General features: G+C 46.2%; 1 protein-coding gene across 1 annotated transcript in view; it reads right to left on the bottom strand.

Moving 5' to 3' along the window:
• Positions 1-15,588, bottom strand: part of adgrv1 (adhesion G protein-coupled receptor V1) — a 981,490-nt gene that overhangs the window by 753,543 nt on the left and 212,359 nt on the right. The window contains exons 27-28 of the mRNA XM_072516264.1: positions 8,160-8,299; positions 7,365-7,971 (exon numbers count right to left, since the gene is read on the bottom strand). Of these exons, the coding sequence (XP_072372365.1) occupies positions 7,365-7,971; positions 8,160-8,299 (747 nt within the window). The remainder of the gene's footprint in view (positions 1-7,364; positions 7,972-8,159; positions 8,300-15,588) is intronic.

Genomic DNA, 15,588 nt, shown 5'->3' with positions numbered 1-15,588 from the left:
AGCAGTTCAATGACATATGAATAAATCTGTGAACAATCTTAGTCAATGAACTCCAGCAAGTGTGGGGAACAAATTCAGAAATGAATGTTATTCCATCTCTAAATATAAATGCTCAATTGCTTCCTGAGTACCACAGTATTATCAAATTTAGGTATTTATAGATCAGGCACTGTACTGTACTGTGGTTATAATATCAGAAAATGTTCAGCCTCAGGTCCTCCCATTTACCTGTTATACCATATAGTTTGTGCCAGACATGCAGACTGTAATTTAATGCAATTCAGATGGGAAGACATTTAAATTATTTGAAGGTTACAGCTACAAAACCACAACTGGAAGGTTTCCGCACAACTTGCACATGTAAAAAACATTTTTATGGCAGACTTAATGTGTTAAAGAAACGTTTTACTTGGGAAACTACTGTCACAATATAGCTTTAAATAAACGGTAAATGAACGGGGCCATGTGATCGGTTTTACCATCCGCCTGACAGTAAGCCTGGGTGGTTTGATTATTAGGGATCAAAGGAAGGCTTGAATAGTTTCACTGAGACGAAGGTGCAAGGTATTTATGCTTGGAGACAAGGGAGCAGTAAACAAGTTGGCAATCAAGAACAAAGAAAAGTACAACACAGAATAGGCCCTTCGGCCCTCCAAACCTGCACCGACCATGCTGCCCGTCAAATCTAAAACCTTCTACACGTCTGGGGTCCTTATCCCTCTATTCCCATCCTATTCATGTATTTGTCAAGATGACCCTTAAACATCACTGACATACCTGCTTCCACCACTTCCTCCTGCGAGCTGCAGGCACCCATTACCCTCTCTGGAAAAAAAACTTCCCTCGCACATCGCCTTTAAACTTTTTCCCTCACACCTTAAACCTCCGTCCCCTCGTAATTGACTCTTCCACCCTGGGAAAAAACTTCTGACTATCCACTTTGTTCATGCCCCTCATAATTTTGTAAACTTCTATCAGGTCGCAACTCAACCTCCGTTGTTCCAGTGAGAACAAACTGAGTTGGAAAGGCACTTGGCACAGTGGTTAACACTGCTGCCTCACAGCTCCAATGAACCGGGTTCAAATCCGGCCTCGGGTGACTGTCTGTCTGGAGTTTGCACTTTCTCCCCGTGTCTGCGGAGGAATTCCTCCGATTGCTCATGTTTCCTGCCACAGTGCAAAGATGTGCAGGTTAGGTGGATTGGTTATGCTAAATTACCCTTAGTGTCCAAAAAGGTTAGGTGGGTTACTGCGTTATGGGGATAGGGAGAAGATGTGGGCTTAAGTAGGGTGCTCTTTCCAAGGACGGAGGCAGACTCGATAGGCCGAATGGTCTTGTTCTGCACATACATTCTATTATTATCCAACCTCTCCTCATAGCTAATGACCTCCATACCAGGCAACATCCTGGTAAACCTCTTTTGCACCCCCTCCAAAGCCTCCACATCCTTCCGGTAGTGTGGCAACCAGAATTGAACACCATATTCCAAGTGTTGCAGCATGACTTGCCAATTTTTATACTCAATGTCCCAGCCGATGAAAGCAAGCATGCCATATGCCTTCTTGACTACCTTCTCCACCGGCGTTTCCACTTTCAGTGACATGTGATCCTGTACACCCAGATCCCTCTGCCTGTCAATACTCTTAATGGTTCTGCCATTTACTGTATATTTCCTATCTGTATGAGACATTCCAAAATGCATTACCTCACATTTTTCCAGATTAAACTCCATCTGCCATCTCTCTGTCCAAGTCTCCAGCCAATCCATATCCTGCTGTATCCTCGGACAGTCCTCATTACTTTTCACAATTCCACCAACCTTTTGTGTCGTCTGCAAACTTACTAATCGGATCAGTTATATTTTCCTCCAAATCATTTATATATACTACAAACAGCAAAGGTCCCAGCACTGATCCCTGCGGAACATCACTAATCACAGCCCTCTATTCAGAAAAGCACCCTCCCACTGCTAGCCTCTGTCTTCTATGACCAAGCCAGTTCTGGGACTGGGACTGGTTTAGCACAGGGCTAAATAGCTGGCTTTTAAAGCAGACCAAGGCAGGCCAGCAGCACGGTTCAATTCCCGTACCAGCCTCCCCGAACAGGCGCCGGAATGTGGCGACTAGGGGCTTTTCACAGTAACTTCATTTGAAGCCTACTTGTGACAATAAGCGATTTTCATTTCATTTTCTGTATCCATCTTGCCAGCTTTGATCCCGTGTGACTTTGCCTTCTGCACCAGTATGCCATGAGGGATGTTGTCAAAGGCCTTACTGAAGTCTATGTCGACAACATCCACTGCCCTACCTTCATCAATCATCTTCATCACTTCCTTGAAAAACTTGATCAAGTTACTGAGACATGACCTCCCCTTCACAAAACCATGTTGCCTCTCGCTAATACGTTGATTTATCCATTTGCTTCCAAATGGGAGTAAATCCTGTCTCGAAGAATCCTCTCCAATAATTCCCCTACCACCGATGTCAGGCTCACCGGCCTGTAATTTCCTGGATTATCCTTGCTACCCTTCTTAGATAAAGGAACATTAGCTTTTCTACAGTCCTCTGGGACCTCACCTGTAGCCAGTGAGGATACAAAGATATCAGTCAAGGCCCCAGCAATTTCCTCCCTTGCCTCCCTCAGTATTCTGGGGTAGAACGCATCAGGCCCTGGGGACTTATCTTTCTTAATGTTTTTCAAGACACCCAACACCACCTCCTTTTTGATCACAATGTGACCCAGATTATCTACACACTCTTCCCCAGACTCATCATCCACCAAGTCCTTCTCTTTGGTAAATGCGGATGCAAAGTCCTCACTCAGTATCTCGCCTATTTCCTCTGGTTCCACACATAGATTCCCTTCCCTGTCCTTGAGTGGGCCAACCCTTCCCCTGGCTACCCTGTTGCCCTTTATATACGTGTAAAATGCCTTGGGATTTTCCTTAATCCTGTTTGTCAATGACTTTTCATGACCCCTTTTAGCCCTCCTGACTCCTTCCTTAAGTTCCTTCCTACTTTCCTTTTATTCCTCATGAGCTTAGTCTGCTCCCAGACTTCTAGCCTTCACAAATGCTTCCTTTTTCTTTTGGACTAGGCTCACAATATCCCTCATTATCTAAGGTTCCCGAAACTTGCAATATTTGTCCTTCTTCCTCACAGAAACATGCTGGTCCTGAATTCCTATCAACTGACATTTGAAAGTCTCCCACATGCCAGATGTTGATTTACCCTCAAACATCCGCCTCCAATCTAGATTCTTCAGTTCCTGCTGAACATTGTTAGAATTAGCCTTCCTCCAATTTAGCACTTTCACCCAACAATACCTTAAAACTTACTAAATTATGGTCACTGTTCCCGAAATGCTCCCCTACTGAAACTTCGACCACCTGGCTGGGGGCTCATTCCCCAATACCAGATCCAGTACGGTCCCTTCCCTAGTTGGACTATCTACATATTGTTTCAAGAAGCCATCCTGGTTGCTCCTGACAAACTCTGCCCCATCCAAGCCCTGAGTACTAAGTGAATGAGTAGACTCTTGAGTTTTCAAAAGTCCCAGAAAGGTGTTATAGATATTGGGTTGCAAACAGTTGTGGTGTGTGATGACTGTAAGAAATGTATTTGTATTTCATATATCTGGCAGTAATATTAAAAACCTTGGTTTAAAGTACATACAGGCAGTATGTCTGCAAAAGCTGTAATTAGGAGTCATAGAATCATAGAATCATAGAAGTTTACAGCATGGAAACAGGCCCTTCGGCCCAACCAGTCCATGCCGCCCAGTTTTTTACCATTAAGCTAGTCCCAGTTGCCCGCACTTGGCCCATAACCCTCTATACCCATCTTACCCATGTAACCATCTAAATGCTTTTTGAAAGACACAATTGTACCCGCTTCTACTACTACCTCTGGCAGCCCATTCCAGACACTCACTACCCTCTGAGTGAAGAAATTGCCCCTCTGGGCCCTTCTGAATCTCTCCCCTCTCACCTTAAACCTATGCCCTCTAGTTTTAGACTCCCCTACCTTTGGGAAAAAGGTAAATAAAAGTCATAAAAAGAGTGAGGTAATCATTCATTCTAACCACTTACTTGGTTAGAGATAAAGGGTGAATGAAACATTGTTTATATTTTGGATGGCTCCCTTGAGTGTAGATAATTTATGAGGGATTGTATTTTGCCCTAGCTAAGCTTGGGATACAAATGATGTAATTAGTGGGAGGAGCCAGTTTTGCAGTCTGCCAAAAGATTTGAGCCTGAAAAGACAAAGGTGCACTGGATCTGGTCTTGAAAGGGTCTCTCTCTAAAAGTATCTACACAGATAAGCAAGTAACCTGATTTTTAACTTTTAGGTATACGTGGCATTTGAACTGTATAAAGTTGCTTAATTGGAATTGGTGTAGATAGTAAGTTCAAGTTTTTCCTTTTATTGAAAAACCATTTAACTGATTATTGTAAAATAATTGGGGCAGGCTCAACTGCTGGTGATACATTTAAGGACCTCTCCAAAAGTTGAGGAAAGTTCCAGGAGATGGTCACTCAAAGAAAGATACTATTCGGTAAAGCAGCAATAAGGAAAACTAATGGAATCTCAGAGCAACTGTGAACTGTTTGCCAAAAAGAATGCAAATCTGGGAAGAGTGTTGTGGGTGATAAGAATACAAAGGGATTTTCACTTTCTCTAGTTAAAGTATGAGTTACCTATAAAAATCAATCATGATTTAAGTCATTTGTGACGGTAAAAATTTTAAAATGTGAAATCTTGGCTGTGTCATTTTTTCAGCTAATAACTGGAAGTTTGAATTTCCTTTTAAAAGTTAACAGTCTCAATGGAGATCAAAACATAGTTAGCAGCAGACAAGCATCTTTATGGCTTTGCAAAACAAAGGAAAATACTTTAAAGTAGTAGAGACATTTCTATCTTAAGTTTCTTACTGAAAATATATGCTTTGACTGTAAGATAACAGCACTTACTGCTCTGCTCCAACTGCTAACTTAATTAATTTCCAAAAGAGTACCTAATTGCAGGTTTCAATTACATACATGTCATTACAAACCTTCAAAACTGTTGCATATTACACATTCTACTTCTGAGCATAGTCTGATGTTGAGGCCGAGCAGACAACCTTTCTATGGCATCATTTACAGAATGGAACTGACAGGGGAGTGGGACAGGTTTATATGAGTCAATAGGAGATGAGGAAGAAGAGAATAACAGTCTTTTGAACAGATTAAGCACCAGAACGCATCATTCTAAACACTGCAAACCTGCCACATCCAGTTGAGTGGTGCAGGACAATTAAAGACTGATGAGGATCCACAAATATCCCTATCCTCAATGATGGGGGAGCCCAACACACCACTGAAAAATATAAAGCTGAAGCATTTTCAACAATCTTCAGCTGATGGACCATCTCGGCCCCACAGCATCATAGTCTTCGGCCAATTTGATTCACTCCACGTGATGTCAAGAAACAGCACTGGATACTACAATGGCTTGTTTTTTTATTCAGTCAGGATATGTTGGCATCACTGACTGGGCCAGCATTTATTGGCCATCCCTAATTGCCCTTGAACTGAGTGCTCAGTCATTTCTGAGGGCATATATGAGTCAACCATTTTGCTGTGGGGTCTGGAGCCAGACTCGGTAAGGGTGGCAAGATTTCCTTCCCCAAAGGACATTTGTGAACCAGATGGGGTTTAACGACAATCAGTAATGATTTCATGGTTATCATTATGCATTTAATTCCAGATTTTTATTGAATTCAAATTTCACCATCTGCCATGGTGGCATTCGAACCCGGGTCCCCAGAGCATTTCCCTGGGTCTCTGGATTATTCGTCCAGTGTCAATGCCATCACATCACCACCTCTGACAATATTCTAGCTACTCCAGAACTTTCCCCGAGACAAGCTGTTCCAGCACTGGCACCTACCCCAGCAATGTGGAAAATTACCCAGGTATGTTCTGTACACAAAGAGCATGACAAATGCAACAGCCAATTTCCAACCCATCAGTCTACTCTCAATCATCAGTAAAGTGATGGAAGGAGTCATTAGTAGTGTACTCAAGTGGCACTTGCTTCACAATAACCTGTTCAGTAATGCTCTGTTTGTGTTCCGTCAGGGTTACTCAGCTCTTGGCCACATTAGAGCCTTTGTTCACACATTAACAAAAGATCTGAACTCCAGGAGTGAAGTGAGTGACTGCCATTGACATCAAGGCCACATATGCCCGAGTGTGGCATCAAGGAGCTGGACCAAAACTGGAATCATTGGGAATCAGGGCAAAATTCTCCACTGGTTGGAGTTATGCCTAGCACAAAGGAAGATGTTTGTGATTGTCGAAGGGCAGTCATCTCAGCTCCAAGACACCACTGCAGGGGTTCCTCAGCGTAATGTCCTAGGCCGAAATAACATCAGCTGCTTCATCAATGGCTTTCCTTCCATCAAATATTCAGAAATGGGGATGTTCACTGATGACTGCAGAATGTTCAGCACTATTTGCAATTCCTCAGATACCAAAGCAGTCTGGATATTCAAAGTAGTGCTGCAAATAGTAAATAATATTCGCACCACACAAGTGCCAGACAATGACCATCTGCAACACGAGAAAATCTAACCATCACCCCTTGATATTTGCTGAATTTCCCACTATCAGTAGCCTATGGATTACCAATGAACTGAAACGTTACTATCCATTTAAATACCCTGTCTACAAGAGCAGGTCAGAGGCTAGGAATCCTGTGGTGAGTAACTCACCTCCTGACTCCCCAAAGCCTGTCTACCATCTGCAACGGCACAGGTCAAGAATGTGACGGAATGCTCTCCAATTGACTGGATAACTGTAGCTCCAACAACACTCAAGGATCCCAACACTATCCAGGACAAAGCAGCCCATTTGATTGACACTCCATCCACAAATTGCGACTCTCTCCACCACCGACGCACAGTGGCAGCAGTGTGTACCATCTACAAGATGCACTGCGAAAACTCACCAAGGTTCCTTGAAAAGTACCTTCCAAATCAATGATCACTGCCACCTAGGACAAGGGCAGCAGACACACAGGGCCACCACTACCTGGAAGGTCCCTCCAAGTCATTCACCATCCTGACTTGGAACTATACTGCCTTTCCTTCACTGTCATGAGGTCAAAATCCTGAACTCCCTCCCTGACAGCACTTTGGGTGTACCTACACCACATGGACTGCAATGGTACAAGAAGGCAGATCAACACAACCTTCGCAAGATCAATTACAGGTGGGTAATAAATCCTGGCCTAGCCAGTGATGCTGACAACTCAATAAAGAAACAAAAATTGATAAAGTAGAATAAAAATCTAACCAGCCATTTTGGTTTACTCACTTGGTCTGGCCTGTTCCCCTTTCAGCAGCACAACATTATGCAGCTGGACAAATACAGACTCTGGCTGCTCAGGTTCTACATCATCCAATATTGAAATGGTTACATTAGCTGCTGTTTGATTGGCTTCAAAGATTACTGATCCAGATATGGCAAAGTAATCTCTTCCTTCTGTTCCCCTAGCAATGAAATATGGCAAATTAGTTGACTTTGTGTCATCCACAGTTGAATACATGACTAAGGCAATGCCCTTGAATCCATTTAGGCGCTCAATTGTCAGTGTCACATTCTGGTCTTCCTCTTCAACTCTGACTGGCCGACATCTTGCCGAAAAGATGAATACACCATAAGGGTCATCATTCGCTAGAACTGTCAAGGTAGCATTTGTCAGAATTCCCATGCGCCCTTTTGAAACATTACTGATGTAAATCATGAACTCTTCATCCAATTCTGGAACTTCATCTGAAGCCACTTGCAGCACGATGCTGGCCAGAGATTGTCCTATTTCGAATGTGACATTGCCGTGGATATTTACCAAATTATTGTAAGGATCAGAGACAACATCCCAAAATAAAGTAGTCTGGGACAAGGCACCTTCAGTTCGCACAACCTAAAAATACAAACAACATATTAAATGCGGAACTTGTATAATGTAGGTTGTCAATTTTAGAGTCTTTCCAATGAATTCCACAATGTGAGTACTACAATCTATTCTCAAATTTAATACTACAAACTAAGCATCTTACTCGCCAACAACACAATTTCTATGTTTGATTATAGACAGGACAAATTACTGACCTCTAATAAAACAATTTCATGACCACCTTCCGGTTCTGTACCATTCAAATGCAAAGAATCATTGCTGAATTGGAACACTCCATGGGCATCATCAGAGGCATCAATAATGACTAGGATTTCAGATGCTATCCCAAGGCTGGCTGTAAATCAAATCAATTGAAAAGTGGCACTTTAATATTTTCACAGCTTGGAACTGTTCATGTTATCTGAAAAAAAAACTGATATTTATGAAATAGCTTCCACTGAAATAGTGGTTTTTAAAAAAAATACTCATCTTATAACTATTTTCTTACAAATGTGATTGATGCCATTGGGTAAGGCATTGAGCCTGAGATTTCCAGGGCTAAAAGGATAGGAAAGATGATCTGGGGCAGGATTCTCCCCCACACGGTGGGGCGGGGGGTCCCGGCGGGATGGAGTGGCTTGAACCACTCCGACGTCGGGCCGCACCGTTAGGGGCCAAGCCCGCATCTTTAGGGGCTAGGCCCGCCCCGGAGTGGTTGGCGCCCCGCCGGCAGGCGTGGAAGGCCTTTGGCGCCATGCCAGCTGGGCCCAAAGGGACTCCGCCAGCCGGCGGGAGTCTGGGCATGCGCGGGAGCGTCAGCGGCTGCTGACATCATCCCCGCGCATGCGCGGGGGGGTCACCTACGCGTCGGCCATCGCGGAGACCTACATGGCCGACGCGTAGTAAAAGAGTGCCCCCACGGCACAGGCCCGCCCACGGATGGGTGGGCCCCGATCGCGGGCCAAGCCACCACCGGAAGGGACCTGGTTCAATTCACGGCGGCAGGACTGGCATAGCAGCAGCGGGACTTCGGCCCTCCGCGGGCCGGAGAATCACCGAGTGTGGCCCGCCGACCAGCGCGGCGCGATTCCTGCCCCGCCAAATCTCCGGTGCAGGAGAATTCGGCGGCCAGCGGGGGCGGGTTTCACGCCGCCCCCTGGTGATTCTCCGACCTGGCGGGGGGGTCAGAGAATTCCGCCCGTGGTCTTCGGAGACAGGAATGCAAGGCGCAACTCAATCAAGTCTTTATCCAGGGTTTGTCCTGTTTCCGGTGCAGTGTAAATTTTGATGAGGGTAGAGTCAATGAATGAATGAAAATCGCTTATTGTCCAAGTAGGCTTCAAATTAAGTTACTGTGAAAAGCCCCTAGTCTCCACTTTCTGGCGCCTGTTCGGGGAGACTGGTACGGGAATTGAACCCGCGCTGTTGGCCTTGCTCTGTTTTACAAGCCAGCTGTTTAGCCCATTGTGCTAAACCAGCCCCTAGCAGATCGTTCATCAGTCCTCATATCAAGGAAGTTCCTCAACTACTCCTGTAAGCCCTGAAGAAATCCTACACCAGGTCTTAGCTGGTGTAAGCGCCAAGGATGTCTTTTGAAAGTCTCAGATATTTTTTATTAATACAGATCTTTGGATTACAATAAACTAAATTCCTAATATGGCAGTTTCAGAATTTGAATTCAGTATTGAGAAACAATCTGGAAAGGTAACAAAAGGTATAAGAAGGGGCAGCACGGTGGCGCAGTGGGTTAGCCCTGCTGCCTCACGGTGCCTAGGTCCCAGATTCGATCCTGGCTCTGGGTCACTGTCCGTGTGAAGTTTGCACAAACTCCCAGTGTCTGCGTGGGTTTCGTCCCCACATCCCAAAGATGTGCAGCGTAGGTGGATTGGCCACACTAAATTGCCCCTTAATTGGAAAAAATGAATTGGGTAATCTAAATTTTAAAAAACAAAACAAAAGGTATAAGAAAAACGGTGACCATGATCTGGTGAATTGTCCCAAAACACAAAATCATCCTTTGGAGAGGGAATTTGGTATGGTCTGTATATGACTCCCCACCATGCTTGATTCTTAAAGGCCCCTGAAATGGTTTACAGAGCAACTTTGTGGTATTGAATGACTAGTTTACTACTTCATGAAAAGAAAATCCATTCTCATTTGCTTTCAGATTAAAGGTAAAAAGAGAAATATTTTACAGATCAGAAAGACCAAAACCCAGCTGTAAATGTTAAAAAATTAAAAATGAATGAAATAAAATAGATATGGAGGGCCAGGTGATGAGTTGTACCTGCATGATGTGGGAGCTGGTGGACCCCATTGTGGTTCCTAGTGAACACATCTGCAGCAAGTGTTGGTTGCTTGAGGAACTTCGGCTCAGAGTTGATAAGTTGGAGTTTGAGCTTCGGACGCTGTGACACATTATGGGAGGGTTTCAAGAGGCAGTCACATCCTTTAGATTAACTGCCTTGAATTCGACCAGAGGTAAGGACAAGAGGATGTGACTATGAGTGAGGTAGGTAGAGGGATTCAGGAGCTCGGGTTGCAGGTGCCTCAGCCCTTGTCCTTGTCCAACAAATTTGAGATTCTTGTTGCCTATGTGGACGAGAGCAGGGACTGTGGGGATAATGAGCAAACTGACCACAGCACCCCCAAAAGTTGTGTTTCCTACCTGGTGCTTGGGTTCAGGATATCTCATCTGGGCTGCAGACGAACTTTGAGTGTGAGGGTAAAGATCCAGTTATAATGGTCCAAGTAGGTACCAACAACATAGGTAGAACATAAAGATAAAGATTATGCTGAAGGAATATGAGCAGTTAGAGGCTAACTTAAAGACCAGAACCAAAAAGGTAAAAATCTTTGGATTGCTACCTAAGCCATGTGCCAATTGGCACAGGGTGAATAAGACTAAAGTGGTAAATATGTGGCTCAAAGGTTGGTGTAGGAGAAATGGGATTGAATTCATGGGACATTGGCACCAGTACTGGAGAAGGAGGGAGCTGTTCCGAAGGGACAGTCTTCACCTGAATCACGCTGGATCCAGAGTCCTGGCGAATTACATAACTAGGGCTGTAGATACGGCTTTAAACTAAATAGTGCGGGGGAGAGTTCAGTTGGATGGAAAATTGAAAAATCAAAGTTAAAGGATAAGGAAGGAGTGCAGGCTAATGATGAGGACTTTAAACTAATTGAGGGGTTGCGAGGGGACGGGTGGGCAGAAGTGCTCAAGACAGGTTTGTAAAGTTTCCAGAACAAGTATTAGAACAGAGTATGGAAAGTGGCAGGAATCTAATTTCAGGCACAGCAAAATGGGGGACAACTATGACAAGGGGGAGCAGTCAACGCAAGACTGAGGGTGTTGTACATAAATGCGCACAATATATGGTTCATGAGATTGGAGCGCACAATGAAATTGACAGCTATGATATTGTGGGCATCACAGAAACATAGCTGCAAGGGGGTCAGGGCTGGGATTTAAATATCCAAGGATGTGACTCTTATTGAAAGGACAGGCAGATGGGTAGAGGTGGCAGGGTTGCCTTGTATCAAGAAATAAAATTAAATCGATAGCAAGAAGCAATATCGGTTCAGAAGGCATCTGGTGGCACAGTGGTTAGCACTGCTGCCTCACAGTTCCAGGGTCCCGGGTTCAATGCCATCCTTGGCTGACTGTGCGGAGTCTGCACGTTCTCCCCGTGTCTGCGTGGGTTTCCTCCAGGTGCTCCAATTTCCTCCCACAGTCCAAAGATGTGCAGGTTAGGTGGATTGGCCGTGCTAAATTGCCCTTAGTGTCCAAAAAGATTAAGTGGGGGTTACTGGGTTATGGGGATAGGGTGGAGGGGTGGGTTTAAGTAGGGTGCCCTTTCCAAGGGCCGGTGCAGACTCAATGAGCCAAATGGCCTTCTGCACTGTAAATTCTATGATTCTATGAAAATCTGTGTGGGGAGAGTTGAGGAATCACAAAGGAAAACAAGACACTAATGGGAGTTATGTACCGGCCCCCTAGCAGTAGTCAGGATGTGAGGTGAAAAATAAATCAGGAGATAGAAAAGGCATATAAGAAAGGCAATATTGATTGATTGATTGATATTTATTTATTGTCACATGTACCGAAGTACAGTGAAAAGTATTTTTCTGCGGCCAAGGGAACGTATACGGTACGCACATAGTAGAAAAAAGAATAATCAACAGAGTACATTAACAATGGTATATCAACAAATAGTGATTGGTTCCAGTGCAAAACAAGGGCCAAACAAAAGCAGCATAAGGCGTCATGAATAGTGTTCTTACAGGGAACAGATCAGTCTAAGGGAGAGTCGTTGAGGCGTCTGGTAGCTGTGGGGAAGAAGCTGTTCCTATATCTGGATGTGCGGGTCTCCAGACTTCTGTATCTCTGCCTGATGGAAGGGTCTGGAAGAGGGCCAAGCCTGGGTGTGAAGGGTCACTGACAATGCTGTCTGCCTTTCTGAGGCAGCGGGTGGTATATACAGAATGAATGTGGGTGTGGCAAGCTTGTGTGATGCGTTTGGCTGAGTTCACCACACTCTGCAGTTTCTTGCAATCTTGGGCCGAGAAGTTGCCATAACAAGCTGTAATGCAGCCGGATAGGATGATCTCTATGGCACATATTACAATAATTATGGGGGACTTCAATATGCAGGTGAACTGGAAAAATCAGGTTGGTAGTGGATCCCAAGAAAAGGAATTTGTGGAATGTCTAAGAGATATTTTTTTTGAGCAGCCTGTGGTGGATCCCACTAGAGAACAGCAGTTCTGGATTTGATGATGTGGAATGAGGCAGAAATGATCCGGGAGCTTAAGGTGAAGAAACACTTAGGAGGCATTAACCACAATATGATAGAATTTACCCTGCAGTTTGGGAAGGAGAAGCTGGAATCAAATGTAACGGAAATACAATTCAGTAAAAGTAACTAACAAGTCATGAGGGAGGAGTTGGCCAGAGTTGATTGGGAGGGGAGCCTAGCACGGAAGACAGTGGAACAGCAATGGCAGGGGTTATTGGGGATCACAACAGAAATTCATCTCAAGGAGGAGGCATGATGCTAAGGAGGACGAGGCAACCATAGCTGCCATGGGAAGTCAGGGATAGCATAAAATCAAAAGAAAAAGCAAACAATGTGGCGGGATTGAGAAAGCCTTCAAAAATAAGCAGTGGGCAACTAAACAAAGCAATAAGGGGGTTGAAGATGAATAGGAGTGTAAGCTAGCTAGTAATAAAAAAATAAGATTGCAAGTGTATTTTTCGATGTATATATATAAGAGAGAGGAAAGAATGGACATTGGACCACTGGAAAATGAGGTTGGAGAAGTTGTAATAGGGAACAAAGAAATAGCAGAGGAACTGAAAAGATATTTTGCATCAGAGGTGAAAGACACGAGTTGCATCCCAGTACTTCAAAATAGTCAGGGCAGAGGTGAATGTAATCGGCATCTAAGGAGAAGGTGCTGGGGAAACAAAGTTTGAAGGTGGATAAATCACCCGGGCCAGATGGACCACAGCCCAGGATTCTGAAGAACTAGCCAAGGAGATTGTGGAGGCATTGGTGGTGATCTTTCAGAAATCACTGGAGGTATGGAGGGTTTAAAAGCACTGAAAAATGGCTAATGTTAATACCCCTGTTTAAGAAGGGAGGCAGAAGACGGGTTTTGTGAGGGCCACGAAGAATCCAGCATGGGTTTGTAGAGTCAAAAAGAAAGTAACTTATTTACAACAATATGTACAAAGTACCAGACATTCTGTTTCCCTCTCTCGCCGGTCCCACACTGGCCAGCTCCATTTATACAGCTGCACTGCCAATGATTGCCCCGCTCCCCCTCTTTGGGGGAGCCTGGAAAAGGGACCAAAGGAGAGATTTGCTGCTGCCTGTTTTATTTGAAGCTGAGTGCCTGCTACAGGGAGCTCCAAGAGAGGGAAAGAAATCTCCACAGGTGAAGATTTGGCCTGGCCTGGCCTGAATAGAGCTCCAGCCTGGGACTCTATTTACACACTGCCTGCCTGCATTTCCACAGCCTGCAGAAGAAGGAGGGGAGGAGGCGCTGGGACTGTTTGCTGCTTGTTTCATCTGCAAGGCCCTAGGGTCTGAAGCCTCCGAGCAAACAGGAGGCTGCAGCAACACTTGGAAGTGGACAAAGAGGAAAGGAAGATTGGTGCTTCTGGACTTGATTTCTTTTTCATCTGCCGATTGGTAGGAGCAGCCGAGGGGCCAGACGGTCAGAGGGCAGCCCGGCCCCAGCAACCAAATGCCGCCCAGATTTCCTGGAGTTACCACACCCATCCATAGACCTGATGCAGTCACGGACCCAGGGATGATCGAAGGGGGTGATGCCAGCTTGCAGCAGCTTCAGACGCAAGTGGAGGAGTCCACCCGCGTGGAGGAGCAGGGAGTAGTGCCGGTCATGCGTGCCACCCAGGCGGAAACCGCACAGGTGGCGTCCGCGGTGGAGGCAATGGGTGCGACAGTGTCAGACATGGGTAGCAGTATGCAAGGCCTGGGGCTTTACAGATTTACAGAATTTACAGTGCAGGCGGCGTCTGTGGCCCAGGACATGGCTGCCTCTCACAGGAAGCCATGAGCCAGCGGCAGATCGCAGGGGCGCTCAATGCCGTGGCCCAGTCTCAGCAGACCATCGCTGAGGGCATGGGCGCCATTGCCCAGGTGCTGGCCGGCATCGCCCAGACACAGGCCAGGCTGGCCAACTCCCTGAGCTTCATGGCTGCACACTTGCAGACCCTTGTTGATACCAGGGCGGGCCTCCAGGACTGGCAGCGCCAGGTGCCGGGGGGGGTGTCGGGTGCTGGATCCGTTCGCAACCCGACCCATGTGCACCTCGAGGGAGGTGGTGCTGAGGCCCGTCCCGGGTCCCCCTGCACTGGAGGTCCCAGAACACCGCAACACCTCTCGGGGGGAGAGGTGCATCTGGTGGGCAACGGGCAGGACAGGCTGGCAGCTCGCCATCCCAGTCACCCGAGCCATAGCCTAGCTAATCCAGGCCGGGCCGCCCCAGGAAGCGGCCGCCAAAGGGGCCCCTAGTCACAGGGCAGGAATTACATGAGTCCACCTCCAGTTCTGCTGTACCATCTGGGGAACCACCTAAATGTAGTCATAGGCTAAAAGTAAGGACAAAAAATTAGTCACGGAGTAAGTTGGCACGGGTGCAGGGGACAGGCTAGTTATAGGGGCTAGGGCACGTGTATGAAGTGTTTGGCATTAAAATCACTTGCACACCTACAGAAGCTGCCTCTGTGCTCGGTCCGATGCGTGCGGGGGTGGGGTGTGAGGTGAGCGCCAGTGTGTGTGTGAGGGGTGATAGGACGTCGAGCTCAGGTGACGTCGCCCTCACTATCCTCCCCGGGCAGATGACGGGACCGTGTGCTGCAGTGTCAAGGCTGCATGCAGGGATGGTCCAGGTGGAGGGTGTTACTGTGACCATGAGTCAGACATTGTCTAATGATGCAGAGCCCAGAGCTCATCACAGAGCGGGTTGTCATCATCCTCCATGGCATGCAATAGACCCGCTTCCACTGGCGACAGTGTGCGCCCTGCCCATCGTGCCGTAGGTGGATGTGCAATGGAGGGGTACTGTGAATGCGGGTAATGGGGTGGTGGGCGGGGTGAGGGTGGTTGA

The sequence above is a fragment of the Scyliorhinus torazame genome, chromosome 9 (assembly GCF_047496885.1).
Source record: "Scyliorhinus torazame isolate Kashiwa2021f chromosome 9, sScyTor2.1, whole genome shotgun sequence".
Taxonomy (NCBI): Eukaryota; Metazoa; Chordata; class Chondrichthyes; order Carcharhiniformes; family Scyliorhinidae; genus Scyliorhinus; species Scyliorhinus torazame.
Note: the sequence above shows the minus strand (reverse complement) of the source record. Positions and strands in the feature narration are given on the sequence as shown.